The sequence below is a fragment of the Paramisgurnus dabryanus genome, chromosome 11 (assembly GCF_030506205.2).
Source record: "Paramisgurnus dabryanus chromosome 11, PD_genome_1.1, whole genome shotgun sequence".
Taxonomy (NCBI): Eukaryota; Metazoa; Chordata; class Actinopteri; order Cypriniformes; family Cobitidae; genus Paramisgurnus; species Paramisgurnus dabryanus.
The window spans coordinates 4416598-4435484 of record NC_133347.1 but is presented as its reverse complement, the minus strand read 5'-3'; the positions used below and the strand labels follow the sequence as shown (position 1 = coordinate 4435484).

General features: G+C 36.2%; 1 protein-coding gene across 3 annotated transcripts in view; it reads left to right on the top strand.

The window, feature by feature from the left end:
* The window catches only part of adra1aa (adrenoceptor alpha 1Aa), a 29353-nt gene extending 10874 nt beyond the window's left edge, over positions 1-18479 (top strand). For all 3 annotated transcript variants that reach the window (XM_065248234.2, XM_065248233.2, XM_065248235.2), the window contains one exon: positions 14799-18479. In XM_065248234.2, coding sequence (XP_065104306.1) covers positions 14799-15340 — 542 coding nt within the window. In that variant the 3' untranslated portion in view covers positions 15341-18479. The remainder of the gene's footprint in view (positions 1-14798) is intronic.
* Positions 18480-18887: the final 408 nt, after the last annotated feature.

The window sequence follows — 18887 nt, the reverse complement described above, 5'->3', positions numbered from 1 at the left end:
GTGCGTGAATTGACTCTTCTCATTCTCTTTTAATTTGTAAACTTCTTATTGTTTTGTAAGTTAAAAAATATGCATGCAAACAAAAGACAAGGGCAACTTAAGCGTTGCCATCTGAATGTTGGAAATGAAGTGCTTTTAAATGACATGATAGATGAGAAAATAATGACAGTGAATGCAACAATGTGGATAATCGTAAAGATGAGTAAACTATTTAGATCCAGGCTGGTTATTAGCATGCATGCTCTTGTATTCGTGTCCAGGTCAAGAGATTTGATTTGCTTGTGGACATAAATCTTTTAGTGCAACACGTGTTTCCCTGCTAGAGGAAAGAAACAACAACCAACCTTATGTACTATAGTTTGCTGGTCTCCTGGCTCAGAGAGCAAAGCTGTTTTTTGTACCAACGGTTGAAACAATGTTTGTTTAAACCTTCCTTTAGTGAGTTTCCAGAGACAACAGGGACAAGTTTACACAATATGTTTGGCTCCAGAGATGAGTTTCACAGAGTCAGAACGATCTGTAATTCTTGTAATCACATAGTAAAGCTCCTCTGTACCCCAGATATGAAATAAAGCAGTTATTAGATTTCCCATACATGCAACAAGGCTCTTGTGTGTTGACCTTTTGGTTCAAGGTTAGTCTGAGTTAAACAGAAATATATGAATATATATGGTCATGGAGAAAGAGAGTGTCACTGTCCCGTTAGCAGTATTACTGGAAACCCAATGCCAACAAAATCCCAAGTCAGTGGGATTTTGTTGACTATGAAACATGAGTTGGACAAACTTAAACTCTTGCTTATTAATTCAACTGGATAATTAAATGGCATATCAAATCAAAGTACTCAAGGGAATCATTGACATTAACTTAATAAAATGTAACTTTTAATAAGAAAGCTTAATGTTATACTGGCAATTGGGATTTTTAAATGCATGCTTGTCAATCTGACTCGATTTCTTGTTTATCTACACTGAAGTCTCGGTTCAGTGCATAATAATTAAAAACCACAAAGTAGTTGTTTTGCTAAAAATTACAGTCTTTCTTTTAAATCTCAGAAACTGATGGATGTCAGGCGTAAAAACACTCAGGGCTTCATATAAACACTGTGAGGCAGAAACACATGGTGTTATATTGATGGGATTTATCTGACAAATGTGGGTATTACGATGAAGAATTTGCCCTCCGCACAGACTTTCCTTCTTTTAAATCTTCCTTCAATGGTTTTAATGCAGCAACAGCGCTGGAGAAAAAATGACTTTTCATGCCTATTTGACCAGAAACATCTGGTGTTACAGCCAACGTGTTAAAATTTCATAAACACATTGGTTTATTTAAAAACCGTGTAAAGGCATTCACTAAAACAGCCATTCAAGTGATGCCAGGAGCAAGATTTGAAGTTTTTTTTCTTTTGTTGATAAAATACTAAAATTTTTACTTTATTATTCATGCTTTAGGATGAGGCATAACTTATCATGACTTTCACAGTATGAATAAACACTGTAGTAGTTTGGAAACCATTGCTACCGTGTTAAATTAGCTGTTGGTGTCACCAGCTAAAAAGGGTTTTTGGAGCTTGTTAGGATTCATGCCGACTTGTGTGACCAAAGCACTGTTTGTATTTCAGGCAGTAGTTGGTGGCACTGTGACGGTACCATAAGCCTTCAGCTAATGAGGGTTTCCAGAAATATTTAAATTTCGATATAGACTGTCAGTCTCTCGTTCCCTTTGCTCATACCCAGGGAAACATGGGAAATGAGGTGAGATCTACTGACAGATCTGGCTGAATAAGAAAGGATATTATAAAAACCAGCTTAGTCACCCTGTATTTTCGGAAGCGGTTGTAGACTGAATGATAAAATTGACCAAAGATGCAGCAGGGCTCCATGACACTTTAATAAATAATGGGTATCAGTTTTTCAAATGTTTAATATTATATTACACCTAATATTAAAAGACCAGTGGACATAAAAAAAAATGGCAGAGGCAAATCTTTCTGTCTATACATCCATCTGTGTGTCTTTCTCTCTCTTCCTGTCTGTCTGTCCATCCATCCGACTTTCTGTTTGTCTGTATATCTATTTATCTATCCTTCTGTGTCTTTCCGCCTGTCTATCTGCCTCTCTCTTTCTTCTCATATCTGTCTGTCTTTCTGTCTGTCTCTCTATCTATCAATCTGCCTGTACGTGTCTCTCTCTCTCTCTGCCTTCCTGTCTATCCGCCTACCTGTCTGTCTGTATATCCATTTATCTGTGTTTTTCCACCTGTCTATCTGCCTCTATCTATCTATCTATCTATCTATCTATCTATCTATCTATCTATCTATCTATCTATCTATCTATCTATCTATCTATCTATCTGCCTATCTGCCTATCTATCTATCTATCTATCTATCTATCTATCTATCTATCTATCTATCTATCTATCTATCTATCTATCTATCTATCTATCTATCTATCTATCTATGGCTATGTTCACATGCACAAAATGTTGTCAATCCGATTGAATTTAATTCGATTGAAGGTTACGACGATACAGTTTACATGAACCCTAAACATTGCAATCTGATTAAAATGTTCGTTTACATGTACATTATATTGAATCCGAACCGAACGTCTGCGCAAGTGCACAGCCAGGGTTGCCAGATTCGCGTATCAGAACCATCCCAAATGCACATTCAAAACTAGCCCAAAAGCATCCCAATGACTATTCACAGCCCAAATACCAATAACTAGGGAACAAAATCCTTTCATCTTTAACCTGCAGAAAAAACAACAACTGGTGGAAACAGTTTAATTTATTCAATTTAAACAGTAGCTCAAATCTAAACTCGAAAAAAAAGCAGAGGACTTGGCAACGCTACGCTGCGGACAGCATCTCTCGTGGAGTTCATGCTTCCCTGGTGAAAAACAAATATACTTTATTGTATTTCAAGTATATTTAACTTTGCAATAGTACATTACAAATATACTTACAAAGGAATGTACTTTCTTTAAACATATTTAAAGTATGCTTACAACATATTTGCGCGTATTTTTTACAATTAAACTTTTAACATACTTCAAAATAATTATACTTTAGTATATTTTCTAAAAGTATACTTTAGAAAAATATACTTAAAGTTAAAGTTTTGTGCAATTTTTAAAGTATACTAAATTTAAACTTATTTTAAAATGTATTTTAGGTATACTTTATCGGTATGCTTAAAGTTATCATTATAATAATGCACTGACAGTATATTTCTAAAATACATTATTTAGTATTCTTTAGAAACAGTATATTTTAAGTACATTTTGAAAGTATATGGGGTGTACAAATGTATATTATTTTATGGAGAAATAACGTGGGCTTAAAATTACGAGAGAGCAGTATGTTCAGTTACATTTTATATTGTAGATGTATACATTTGTAATATACTATTAACATAAGGTACACTTTAACTTCACTATACTGTAGTCAAGCATTGGATAAACCAATTAACTGTGTTTTACCACAAAATAACCGTGGTTTTGCTAATAATAATCAATACACCAAAAAAACATGGTTACTAAACTTTTACCACAAAAAAAAAAAACATTCATTTTCGTAAGGGGAATATGAGTGTTTGTTTTTTTGTAGTTTTTCAGTCAATTGCATACCGCTTTTAGCTGTACAAAACTTAAACAGTTTTCGGAAATGCATTTCAGAGAAAAGTGAATTCTGAAATTTGAATAATGCATCTGACGTGTGTGTGATGACGTCACGACGCACGTATTTTGATTTTTACCAGTCGTTCAAGGCGGACGGATTCAGTCCCAAGGTACGTTAAAATATCTTAAAATTAATTATATTTGATTATCGTTTGACCATTCTGACGTTTATCAGTAGACTATCATATTTCGAATGCGAAATGTTGTCAATAACGCGGTGTCTAACTCGCTATTAGTGATAAGCTGCTGTGTAGCTTAGCTTAGCTTATAGCTAATGTTAAAGGTTTGAAAGATAGCATTGTCAGCCTGTTATATCGAATTAGTACACCCGATTGTTTTGTTAAATATATGTATTGGTGTGTATGTATATGTTAATGAAAAAAGGTAACGTCAGAAAATCTGTTTTTTAAATGTAGCGTGAAAGTTAACCATTTATTGACTGTTTAGAGTTTGTAAGGCTTTTACCTAACTTAACTGTATTTAGTATTAATGATGCTGCATTCTTTCCTCAGAAGCTAAAGTTTTTCAAAGACATTTGTAGGGAGGACTTTGCAGCTAATGGTAAGTCATTTTAAACTCTTAAGATATAATAATTCATTCGTAGTAGTAAATCAAGCTTCAGTTTAGATAACGTTATACATATTGAGGCGGTTTCCCGGACAGGGATTAGACTAGTCCTAGACTAAAATAAATGTAAGAGCTGTCCAAACTGAAAACAACTTGCACTGACATATCTTAAAATACACCAGTGTCCTTTGTTTTGCCTCAAAATGCACACAGGTAATGTTTTTATTAAGGCATGTTTTTTGAAACTGGTTATATTTCTTAATTAAACTAAGGCCTAGTCCTGTTTTAAGATAATCCCTTTCCAGGAAACACCCAATTGTCTGCTTGTTGCATTTTCTTTCTGACAATTTTTACATTTAAATTTAATACAATAAAATCTTTCTTTAGGAGCTGAAGTATTTTATGTAAGGAGGATTTTGCAGCCCATATAGGCAAGTCATTATAATGAAAACTCTTAGGGGTGGTTTCCCGGACAGGGATTAGCTTTATCCAGGACTAGACCTTAGTTTAATTAGGATAGTTTTAACAAACATGCCTTACTAAAAACATTACTTATGTGCATAACGATGTAAAACAATGGGCACTGATGTATTTTAAGACATGTCAGAGCAAGTTGTTTTCAGTTTGGACAGCTCTTACATTTATTTTAGTCTAGGACTAGTCTAATTCCTGTCTGGGAAACCGCCCCTTAATATATATGATGACATTTAAGTCAAGCTCTAGTTTAGGTAAAAATATATCTGCTATACCAGGGGTTCTCAAAGTCCGGACTCCGGTCCGGATCCGGACCCAACGGGAACTTGATCCGGACCCGCGTCCACTTCTTAGTACAAGTGCATTAATTTCTATGTGATTGATTAAATGTGTGTATTTTCTACTTTACAAATGCATATTAAACTTGTAAACCATTCGTTTAGTTTTCTTTTCTTTTTAGATTTAAGAGTATTCCTGGTCCGAAAATAAAACGAGTTATTAAAAAATTTCCTGTGTCACGCTGTAGCCATCACACCCAGATATGCACAGCTACTTCATGTAATACGGCTTTTGATCAGTAAGTCCTTATCAATCTGAAATCACTGTTGATTTGATTCGTTTAAAACATGCATTTGAAAAAGCAACACTCGTCAAACATAATCATTATACATATTCTTTATTATCATGAAAATACCTGAAAAGGTTTAAGAACAGCAATATAAATATAACCAAGACATTTCCTGGATCTGCGTGTGTCTAGTTCTTCGTCTGCAGCGCATATTAAGTTTCTGCCCGAGAGCGCCCCCTGGCTTTTGGATGTAGCGGTATTTCACCGTAATTCATTAATGCTGCAAAGAAGCATAGCAAACATCATCAGCCAATTTATAGGAGCACCCCTAATTTTGGTCAGTGTCTCTGCCTACCAACCACACTTTTTTTGCCATGGTTTATGCATATGATGGAAAACAAACAGTGCCATTTCTCTCATGAGGTTGCTCTGTATCTTGCACCTGGTTACTTTTGGAATATTTCTTGTGTTTATGTTTAAAAAATGTTTTTACTTTAAATGCAAAATACACTTGTTATGTTTTTCCCAAACCATTTGTGTTGATTTGTTATATAAACAAATTATTTACATAAAGTTATTACTATGCTTGATAATTTTTGTAATAACCATTTTTTCCGGACCTATGAAAATGATGAGAATTCAGATTTGGACCTTTGAATGTAAACTTTTTAGAACCCCTGTGCTATACAATCTCTGCCAGTAAACTATAGATTTAATACAGTAAGTCTTAAATAAATGTAATGTTTTAATATTAAACACTTTTTAATTGAGCTTATTGTCTCTCTTTTTCAGATTTCCTTAGGCTGAACCAAAACCTGCCAGACTAAAGTTGATTTTGGAGAGAAAGACGTTGTAAACTCAATCATCTTGAAATTCTTCAATGAGTAATTGTTCAATTTTTAGGCAAATACTGTACACTTTGAAAACTGTGAATAAAACTATATTTTAAATATATTTAAAATGAATTGTTTTTGACTGTTTTAATCCGCTTTTATTTATTTGGAAAAAATTATTTTGGTTATGTTACCAGCTAAAGTAATCTATTCCCAAAATAGCACTCTTTAAGTTAACTAATTATTAACGCACTTGAAGTATACTCATTACTAATCTAGCTGCAGGTATGTAAAAGTATACAAAATGTAATGTACTTGGCATATTCATTTTTCACCAGGGCAGTTTTTAGAATTTTGGATTGGCCAAAAATATATAGAATGTACGCAAACAGTCTATTTAAGATATACTGATTGTATGTTTGCAAGACACTCATAATACATTTGTAATGTACTCCTAACATAAATAAAACACACTCTAAATCCACTTATCAAGCATGAATTTAGCACAAAAACAGTCATGTACTTAAATTGTACTAAATACACTTAAAGTTGTTCCACTTTAGCACACAAAAGTACACTAAATACACTTAAAGTTGTACTTTGTTACAATTAATATACAACTAAAATATATTAAGTACAAAATTAGTTGTTCCAAAATAGCACTCTTTAAATAAACTAATCAATAGCACACTTTAAGTATACTGGTCATTAGTCTGACTGCAAGTATACTTAAGTATATCAAAATTAAATATATTTAGCATACTATTTTTTCACCAGGGTTTATCTCTGGATTTAAGTCAAAGCGGAGATGGAGAAAGTTGTTCTTAAGAAGTTTTCAGATATAGGTGATGAAAACTAACTTTTCAAAAGTCACAACACTATTTTATTGCTTTAAGTAGCCTAATGTTTTAAAAGTACACATAAACGCGGCAGAATGTACATCGCGTGACCCCAGTAATCTACCTTAATAATGCGTGATGCCACTGCCTGCTGTTGCGTGTTTCTGTGACGAGAATCATGTGATATAAGAGTTTAATATAAGACGTGAACTTGTACACAAATGTTCTGCGCATGTGCACAATGTATTTTTGCATCCGATTGAGAAAATACTATGATTCACACGTTTACATGCATACTTTTCTCCTGCTGATCGGATCACAGATCGGAGTACACCACCCTCTTCAATACAATCCAAATTTGCATCCAATCGTCCTCAATCGTATTGATTAAGTTGTTTACATGACGGCTTTTCAATACGATTGATTGAGTAATCAATACGATTACAAACAGCCTTTCCGCCTGTCTGTCCATGTGCTTGTATGTGTCTCTCTCTTCCTGTCTGTCTTTCCGACTTTCTATCTATCTGTCTGTCCCTCCATCCATCCATCCATGTATCTATCCACCTGTGTCTTTCCGCCTGTCTATCTGCCTCTCTCTTCCTGTCTGTCCGTCCTTCCGACTTTCTGTCTATCTGCCTGCCTGCCTGTCTATCCATCTATCCATTTATTGGCCTGTATGTGTCTCTCCCTCTTCCTGTCTGTCTGTCCATCTGACTTTCTGTCTATCGCCAACGTACCTGTCTGTCTGTCTATCCGCCTGTATGTGTCTCTTTATTTTCCTGTCTGTCCACCGACTTTCTTTATATCCGCCTACCTATCTGTCTATCTATCTATTTGTGTCTATCCGCCTGTTTGTGTCTCTCTTCCTTTCTGTCTGTCTGTGTCTGACCGCCTGCATCTGCCTGTCTCTCTCTACAGTATCTCTCTCTTTCTATCTGTCTGTCTATCTAACTTAATGTGACAGGATTTATATTGGAACCATAACAGTTTTATGGGAATGACCTGGTCACTTCCCGCCTGATCAGTGTCAGAGATCATTGTGTGTACTGGAATTTGTGCTGACATCAGATTCGGTCAGTGGCCTTTCCTAATGATGACTAGCAGAAGCATTCCAGCCAATCTCTCCGTCAAGGACAACATTGTTTTTACAGTTGTGCATATTCAGTTGGGCTTGATTTAGCAGTGAATGTATGGCATGGTTATTTATTTCTGTCCCGTAAACAGGCTTTAACGGACACCTCAATAAGCTGGGACAAAGGGACTTTGATGAAACCTAATAAACAGCCTAAGGAATAAACACTATTGTTTTATTTATAATAACACTTTGTGTTATCCCTGGAAGTAGATGATTAGTTTTATCATGTTGAGTAGAAAGAATTGTTTCTGTCTGGCAAATTTGTTTTTGGTTTTCTCATTTTACCTTCCATTAAATGCATAATTTAGTGGGATCCACTATTTCTTTTTGTACAGAATTCAGAATAGACTCTAGTTAGTCATTTAATGTTTCAGTTTATAAATCACGACGTGTTGCGACTTTGAAGGTCCATTGGGGAATTTACCAGGGAGGCTGATATGTAAATGTATATTGAAATCATCAATTTCTTTCTTTCCGTTTCTGTCTATCTGCCAATCTATCGCTCTTTCTTTCTCTCTTTCTCTCCCTTCGCGCTCTATACACACACACACACACACACACACACGTGTAGTCTCTTATAATGGTTGTGGTAACCTGCAGCTATATCTCCGCATGCAGTCTCTACAACACACGATATAGTGAGAAAGGTCTAGAAATAAGTAACAGAAATGTAAAGCTCAATTTAAGCTCATACTTAGACTCCAGGGATTAAATTGTGTTGTGTTTCCATTATCTGTCATTCTCTGTGTTTTCTTTAGCTTTTACTCTGGTTGTTGAAAAGTAATCCCTTCATGGCTTGCTCTTAAACCTTGTTTTGAGACGGCTAAAGCTGACCACATATGTAACATTTTAATTTAACACTTGGGCAGTATATGTAGCTTTGGTATGTGACCCTGAAAACAAAACCTGCAGTCATAAGGGTCTTTTTTTAATCATCTAAAGTTGAATAAATAAGCTTTCCATTGATGTCTGGCTTTTTAGGATAGGACAATATTTAACTCAGATACAATTATTTGAAAATCTGGAATTCAAGAATTTGAAAAATGCAAAAAATTTAAATATTGAGAAAATCGCCTTTAAAGTTGTTCAAATGAAGTCCTTAGCAACTGCATCAACTTACAAAAATACATTTGTGATATATTTACAGTAGGAAAATCACAAAATATGTTCATGGACCATGATTTTGACTTAATATCCTAATGATTTCTGGCATAAAAAAATCAATCATTTTGACCTATTCTAAGTATTGTTGACTTGCTACAAATATACCCATGCGACTTAAGGTTTTGTGGTCCAGGGTCACATATCAGTATTTTTCCACTGGGAACAGGATGAGAAAATACAGTCTATATTTGTATTGTCTGATATGACCCTCCACCTCCTGGCAGTTATTTTATCTGTCAGTCTTATCTACTTGAATGGTGAAAGGCAGATATCTCTAAAATCATATGCTGAAATCACAATTAAACGACATATTTTCTAACCAACAATTAAATCTGACATCCGCTGTACCATAATGTTTGTTTCTTAAAGGGACAGTAAGTAGGGTTTTAACCTTTTACACTCTGAGGCTATTTTGGGGATTTCCGCCTGGATTTGGCCTACCCAATTTCAAAAGCTTCTCATACCCACAAGCAGAGGTGCACATGCAAAAGTTTGGTATCATTTTACAGGAAAGCCCTTTGAAATTACATAAAACACTGTTAAAAGTGCTCAACATGGTTGTATGTGTTGTTGTCAGTAGGGCTGGGCGATTAATCGAAATCGAACCGCAATCGCGATGTGAAACGTTGCGATTAGCAAATCGCGAAAGGACGCGATATGATGCGATTTGAGAAATATGCGGAGAGGCTTTGTGACAGTCTAACCAATTGAGCGAGCGCAAGTATGGCTGTGCTTTCTCCGTGAGAGATACGTCAGCCAAAACAGCGCTTCTCCTAAACTGACAAGGGGTTTCAATTTAAAGCATGCGCGCAGCCTGTGTCTCTCAATGCTTGTTAAATACTTGCGCCTGGTTCTGCATCGCAAGACTTTTCGCGCGCATCTTCCACAATAGACAAGGTGTTTAAACTTGAAGCACACGCGCAGCCTGTATCTCTTTGCTTATTAAATACTCCCGCCTGTCTCCGCAAGTCCGCATCGCAAGACTTTGCGCGCGCCCACAACAGAAAAGGTGTTTAAACTTGAAGCACACGCGCAGCCTGTGTCTCTATGCTTATTAAATACTCCCGCCTGTCTCCGCAAGTCCGCATCGCAAGACTTCACGCCCGCATCTCCCAAAACGCATGATGCGTTAAAACTTTACACACACACGCCCAACAATGCTTTCAAGCCCGGCTCCTTATTTAAAACAAATTAAAATACCATTTAACTGGGTTGCTAATGTCACTTGAATGAAATGACATGACATTGAACGCATTTGGATTTTATATTCATTTTAAAATTCCCAAATGTAGCTATTTAATATTTTGATAGTTGAGTATAAGTTCTTTGTTTACAAAAAACAAACATGCATACAAATCTTTCCAGTAAAACTCAGTCACCCATTTAATTATTTTAACTTGTTGTTAAAGTTGCAGCTATAATGAATCCACTTATTTAAATAAAGCTAAAGACCATTTTACATTTCATACAATAAGAAGTGTTAATTATATTCTTAATTTCTTTGTTTTTGTTTCCTTATTTTCACAAAAAAAAAAAAAAACAGTTAAATCACCAGACCCATAAGCAGTATCAGTAAGATCTAACCATCTCAAGAGGCAGATGCACATTGCATCTGCTACAAAATTTAATCGCAAATCGAATCGCAATTCCTGGCAGAAAATGCGCAATTAGATATTTTCCCTAAATCGCACAGCCCTAGTTGTCAGTCCTCTAATAAACACAAAAATAAATAGGCGCTTTTTGATGTTTTTTTTCTAAAGTCTGTATTTAAAATTGTATAACTCTGGCCCTGAGTGGTAACGAAACCTGCAGACAGATTTGTTTGATTCCAGCAATAACCAGCTTACAGAGGAAAAAGGAATTTTATCATAATAAATGCAAAAGTTATTTTACTCCAACTGATGGGAGGAATAATACCCTTTTTGTATACAATTTCTGCCGAAAACTATTTGAAGTGCTCCCATAACCACATACAGTGGAATAAATGCAATATCTTTATATCATTTTGCAGAAAACCCTTTGAAGTTACATACGTAAAGAGCTGCTGTTTGTGACAAAAATTGTTATTTAGGTTGTTTTTCATATGATAAAACACCAAATTTTCTTTTTTTATGTTGTAAACACTGTCTTTGATAGTGTATCACTCTGCAGACAGTTCTGGTTGTTACCAGCAGCAGACATTAAACATACAAAAAAAGAATGATCTCTTTAGCATGTCGCATTCAAAAGTTATTCTTATTTTACTGAAGGGTGTGAAAATAAAATTTATATTTATATGAAAAATATTTGTTTTGCACATATAATAAATAGCAAGGGATTAATTATGCACACAACCAAATAAAATGCTGTGAATGGACTCATTGTTTAGAGTAGGACCTAAGAGAAAAGATGGTGTAGCATTTGTGGCTATATGTGCTATCTGAGGCAGTTCACACTCATTGTTTACAAAAGACGATTTTTTACCTCATTATTAATTCGATGATTGTCGGATATGTAATGAAAATAGAACAAAAATAACGCTGTAGCCTTATTCCTTCTAGTGGGAGCTTTCATTTGATATAAGACTTGCCCATGTTTGTTATACTTGAAAAATATGAAATATGTGAATATTAAATCATATAAAAAATTGTTGGGGGGTGATAGTGTAAACTAAGTGTAAATAACTTTCTTACAGTAAAACATATCTCAAAGTGATGCATATCTGCAGAAAGTAGAGACTCTAAGCTTTCAAACAGTATCTCATATGTGGTACTGGGTCCATGACAGACCATTAAAAATTAAAGGAATATTTTATATTAAGTCAAAATAAGATAATTCTGGACCCCGTACAGGGTCCACAGAGTCAAACAAGTGTCTTATTCATCCAAAATGTTGTTATTCATAAATATGTCCTCGTTGGTGTCAAATGACCTCTGCCAGTGATCTGACTTTTCTTTGTAAGCTTAGAATTTCTTCTCTTTACTTACACTGAACGATGAGGCTTTATGTCGTTCTGCCATACTGATAAACTATAATAGTAGAAAGGGAGAAAAAGCACTAGCCTACCAATGCGTTTCCACAACCCGTTTTCATTAAGGGGCTGTCCACACGGAGACGCGTCTCACTGTATACGTATAAATTTGTTATCGTATTGCCGTTTCATCCACACGGATCCGGCGTTTTGGGAGACTGAATCCGCTATTTTTTGAAACCGGGTCCTAAAGTGGATAAATCTGAAACCGACACCCTTGCGTTTTCGTCTGTACAGCCAATCCGTATATTTTGTGAAGCGAAAACTTCATCACATCACGTGTCGGAAGCGTCACACGTAACAGCAACAACAATAACGGTGGACTACGTGATTGTGTTCGTGCTACAGAAGCTACTAAAGCCTACTAGCTTTATTACAGCAAAATCTATTGCTTCTATGCAATTGTGGCGACCAACAAGCGATAATGGACAACACCATACGTTGGTTATGCGCATGCTCAAAGTCTTCTTCTCCGTGTATATTGTATATCTGTGGCAGAATTACAGCGCCCCATACTGGTCCGGCATATATACTACACCGCTTTCAGTCGGTTTCAGTGGTTTCGTGCTTACGAATTCTTTTTTTAGAGCAAGGAAAAAAAATTATCGGATAGGGAATGCACCGGCTTCGTGTGGACATAGCCTAAGAGCACGTGAACTAGCTGAAACAGACAAGGAGATCAGTGATTACATAACAGCTACCGTAATTGCAACACGCATTTGGAAAAGCAAGGCGCTAGAGAGCACTGTTCTTTGAATGCAAAATACAATTTCACCACTAGATGAGGGTAAATCCTACTTATTGTCCCTTTAAGCTTAAATTTCACTAATAACTACTACTCAGCTACTACGCACAAGTTGTCAAGCACCTCACATGACCCTGTACAAAGACCCTCCCCCAGAGAATCATCAGAGTCTTTATCGATTGATGATTAGTTCTTTTTAACTGGAAGGCGGGAATTCCGTCATCAGAGAGGTCGTATTGCATTTCGCCCATGTCATAGTGACCTGACCGCAGTGCTTAATCTTGTTGTATAATCTTGGTTTTGGCGGAGGTTTGACGTAAGCTTTTTAACACTTTAATTCTGGTAATTGTAGGACCAGTGTGCTATTAAATAAGTTGAGTGGGTGTATATGACGTTAAAGGATGCTGGTATCATCGATAACTCTTTATTTCGTGTCTGTGCCCTTTATTCCACTGAACAATTTATTTTCTCCGAAGAGTCGATCTCTGATCACACTGAATTGGATTTATGTCAGCAATTTGAGTAAAACTATTAACCATGATTAACAGGGGAACGTTCCAGCGTGAAGATCAGATCAGTTGCTATAAAAAGACTTGGCCGGCATTGTGACGCATGACGTAATTATCTGTCCTGTCACGCAAAGCAATGCTTCAGACGTACCGTACAGTACATAACTTTATATCTTCCAGAGGTTTCTGGCTATATATAACTTTTCTCATTTTCTGGTTCCATCTATTAATTTCGAATCTCATTAATCTTTCCCATTGCATGACACCTTTGTGAACAGAGATGAGTATTTGGTCTTTGTCACTGAAAGACCTCAAGACGCAGTGTCTGCTAAAATTAAATTAAAAGCACCTGATCTTTTTAAGTCGACTGCTATGCCATGATTAGCAAAGTCAAAGTCATTTTGATGGTGTTTGAGCCAACACCGACTGAATTAAATCTTATTGAAGATTATGACAATATAATTTGACATACACCCTATTGCAATCTGAATTAAAATTTTCTTTTTCATGTACATTCTATATAATACGAACTGAACGTCTGCGCAAGCGCACAAATAGGGTTGCCAGATTCGCGTATCAAAACAAACCCAATAGACATTCAAAACTAGCCCAAAGGAACCCAATGACTATTCACAGCCCAAATGCCGATAACTAATGAACGAAATCCTTTCATCTTTAACCCACAGAAAAAAACAATCCGCAGAGACAGTTTAAACAGAAGCCCAAATCTGAACTCGACAAAAAGCAGAGGACTTGGCAACGCCGGCATGTTCATGCTTTATCTCTGGATAAATATACAAAGTTGAGTTGGAGAAAGTTGTTCTTAAGAAGTTTTTAGATAGGGGCAAAGAAAACAAATTTTTCAAAAGGCACAGCGCTATTTTATCGCAAATTTGCATCCGATCGACCTAAATCATATTGACTGATTTAGTGGTTGCACGAAAATGTACTGAATGAGTTTACCTGCATTACATACAACTAAGTCTTAGCCTGGCTTATATATGTATTGGTCTATTATTACTGTAATTTATTATACAGTGTACAGTAAAGCAAAGCAAAGGTCATGGTTCGAAATATATAGCTTACCGTGTGTTAATCGGTTTGGATAATGGTGTTTTAAAAATGTAAATTTTGTTTATAAATGGTTTCATGACATCTAATTTGCACTGAGTAAATAATGTTTCAAATTCCTCACACAAAAATGTAAATGACTTTATAAATCCTTTGAAATAACCTGACTATTTCCTGTGCATCTTATATTCATCTAGGTTCCATCTTCCCGAAATACAAGCCTTCGGACACTGTATTCAAGATAACGTTTTGGCTCGGCTATTTCAACAGCTGTATCAACCCCATCATCTACCCCTGCTCCAGTCAGGAATTCAAGAAAGCCTTCCTCAGCGTATTGGGCGCACATTGTCTGCGCAAGAGATCCATGCCCTCCCATCCACTTTACCAGGGTCACAGCCCACGGCACGCCCAGTCGCAACTCATCGCCCTTGGCTTCACGAGCCGCGACATCCCTTCCCGTCTGAGCCCCTCCTCTTCCATCGCTCTGTCCCGCAGCCCATCCTCACGAGACGGCCGGGACTGGCAGGCCCCTTCCCGAGCATCATCCGTGGGGACGACGGGGGTTAGCGGCGGGGTGAGCGTAGGAGCAAGGGTTGCGGGAATGTGTGGTAAGAACCTGCTGAGGACTTGTTGTGCTGTGAGAACAGACTCCCCTCAGCCCGATGTGCCCACGCACAACTCTCTTCCTGTCATCAAAATCCATCAGCTCTCGCTGTGTGAAGACGGGGATGCGGTGTGAATAAACTCGCCGGGGAAATTACTCAAAAAAGAACTCGCGCTGCGTGCGATGCCGTTTGCCACTTGATGGAGTCTCAGATTGGATAATACAAGCTGACAATCTGTGTCTCTGCAGCCATTGTTTTGATGTTCATTGAAAAAATACTGTAGGTCACTCCAAACATAAACACTCATTATTTAATCAATCTCATGTTGTTCCAATCCAATATGCTGTTATTTTCTATACAACTACTGTTATATTGGCTGCAGGTGTCAAGCTTAAAAATAATACAACTGTGTTATAAAGAAAGCACCTAAAAAGTAGGCCATACAACTTGAATCTTTAAAAGGTCTTTATGGAGCAAATGAATTCCTTTCAGGAACCTTTATTTTTAAAGGATTACTCCACTTTCATAAACCTGATAATTTACTCAGCCCAATGTAATCCAAGATGTTTATGTCTGTCTTTGTTCAGTCGGGAAGAAATTCAGTTTTTGAAGAAAAGCATATAAGACCTTTCTCCATATAGTGGACTTTAGTGGACCTCAACGGTTTGATAGTTTCAATAAAGCTTTATAGGTCTTTAAACAATCTCAACCGAGGCATAAGGGTCTCATCTAGCAGAACAATGATACATTTCACAAAAAATCTGTATAAACTGACACAAAGACATTAATTAGTATCATTCCAAATACAACATTGGAAAACGCTCCTCTTTCTCCACACTTGTAAACACTGGAGCGGTAGCTTCGTATACGTCATGCATGACCTTTCGACGTGCACTCTTAGAACGGATGTGTTAAAAACAACACATTAGTGTTGATTCTGGGACAACACACTAAATACGTTGTCCCAGAATCCACCCATCTCTCTGTTATTATTGAAACAAAACATTTTGTGTTACTTTAACACAACTTGTGTTTTATTTTAAAACAAAATGACACATAATGTGTTAAAAGCTTAATACAAAAAGATGTGTAAAAAAATTAACACATCCTTTCTAAGAGTTCGGTGTCGGCAAGTACTTAAACCTGTGAACCGATCGGATACTATTTTTATTAAACAAGACCTAGATATGCCCGCTATAACTAAAGCTGCAAATCGGAACTCATTTCTTCTTCACTAGCCTTTTAATTTAACAAAATTGTTTTTGGACTTTTAAGTTTTACATAGAATCATTTCTTATATTATTCATATATAATGTTAGCCTGGCTAGCACCAGACCAGTCTCATAGAAAATGAGACGTGGTCAGGGAACCACATGCTGATTTTCTCGTATTTGAGGTGTGGTTTACGAATGCCCAGAGCCGTTTATTGGGCACTACGAATGTCTATCAAACGTTGACGACGATGCCTAGCAGGTTGGTCCTATAAAACTCTGTGGCTATCATGTCTTGCCATATCCAAACATCCTTCTTGGATATGAAATTGTTTAACGCCAAATGTTGCTGTTTTTTAAATGAACTTGTGTTCAAAACTACTTAGAACATTATCTAAGACTACATTGATGTGTAACTTCACGTCTGCTGCTGTGTTGGAGAAACAAAACTGCTTCGGTGTGCCGCATAGATGTCGTCATCGTCTTGCTGCCCCCTCGCTGTATTGTGATTGGTTCCCTATTTCAGGGGCAAAATTGGTCCATAGTTTCCATGCTAGACTTGCAACGTTAATAAATTTGTGCGCAAGGCAGCATGGGGAAACCCAGGCTAATATAATGTTTTATATTCCTAGATTTTTCTGATGGACTGTTTTTTATACAGTTATATTCTTAAACTAAAATACCCTTTCAGTTAACAGTGTTAGATTTGTGGATGCATTTCAAGTTCTTTTTCACTTAAAAATAAATAATATTACTGTCAAATGTATTTCAGATAATCAAAATACTCTTGTTCACTCATTTATTTGTTCATATTTTATTAAGGGATAAATCTGATGCACACCTTAAAATAATTCTATCAATTCATACAGGGCTAGTATACAGCTTTATATACAGATAAACAGTCAGGTATCGGTTCAGTACGGTATCGTGGTATCGGAATTGGTATTGGGAAGAGAAAAAGGTTATCGGGACATCTCTAGAAAATGACGATCGTTTTGCTTAATAAAACCCTTTTGCCTTGGCTAGGATCGTTTAGAGCTGCATTGAAACTATAAACTGTTGATGTCCACTAAAGTCCACTATATGGAGAAAAATTCTGGAATGTTTTCCTCAAAAAACTTAATTTCTTCTCGACTGAACAAAGAAAGACATAAACACATCTTGGATGACATGGAGGTAAATTATCAAAAAAATTATAAACCTAGAATATTCCTTTAAGATCACCAGTTATGCAGAACAGTGAATGAAACTTACAGCAGAAGAAAAGATTTTAAGAAAAAAGTACACTGAAATAACAGTGTATCAAACGAAACGCGGGTCCGTACATTCAGTCTGTTCTTTTGTGGGTGAACTAATCATATAAAAGAAGGCATTGCAGAAACACAAAAGCCTCATGTTGTGTTTGCAGATGATCAACTGCATTGTAAGTATAAATACCAGCAATTATTTTCATTGACAGGCTTTATTTCAGACTTTCCTTTGAGGAAATTAAAAACCAGAAACGTCTGATGAATGTTAAAAAATGAAAAACTGTATTTTTGCCTCTTCTCTATGGGTTCAGATGATAAGTTTACTTAATTGTTCAATTTTGTGAAATTGCACTGTAGTAATTGCTTTGGGTTGTTTGCACTGAATATGATTCGGAAAGACTTTCTGTCTTTGAGAAAACTTATTTGTTCTCGGTTTGAGCAAAGTCTTACGTAAAGCAACTCCTGCATGTCATGTTGTCAATGTCGAAACAATTCCACATAGCGTGAACGACGAATCAAATTCACGAGTTTAACTGTGGGACCAACTTTTACAGTTCCTGGAAGATGCACAAATATCCACGTTGTACGGATGGACGATTTTATAATCCTAACAATCAACGTGGGATGAAGACCTCAAAGTGACCAACTTTATTATGTTGCCTAAATGCCTTATAAACAAATGGCCCTTCTGTTATTGTATTTTTTGTTTGGCACAAGAAAGGAATTTGCGTGATTCCAATATGTTTAATAAATCATACTGCTTTGTTTTCGACTATTTACGATCGAGTGTCCCAGTTAATAAAACTCACTGTGAGAACCCTTCATGCTTACTATGTGTCATATCCAGATTTCTCGGTAACCTCTCATTCCTCTGGCAACTGATGGGTTATTTCAGAGAAATGTTTCATCATTTGCTATAGATCAAGTATGAGAAACGAAATATTATTTGTACTTTCTGTTTTTTTTTTGCTGTTTTTATGTCAGTGTTATGAAACATTAGAGGGAAATATTGCGGGGCAGCTTGTATCTTGTGAACATAAGCGAAATATCTCTGAATGAGCTTGTTAAGTTGGAAAGCAAAAATACAATCTTTGGGTCTCGAAATCATCTTAACAGCCGTTTATGAGTGCTATTTATTCATGTCACACATTTAAGCTATTTTTATAAACGGAGTTTACAGAACATTTTCAAGCTGTCCCAGAAAACAACACTTTAACAAT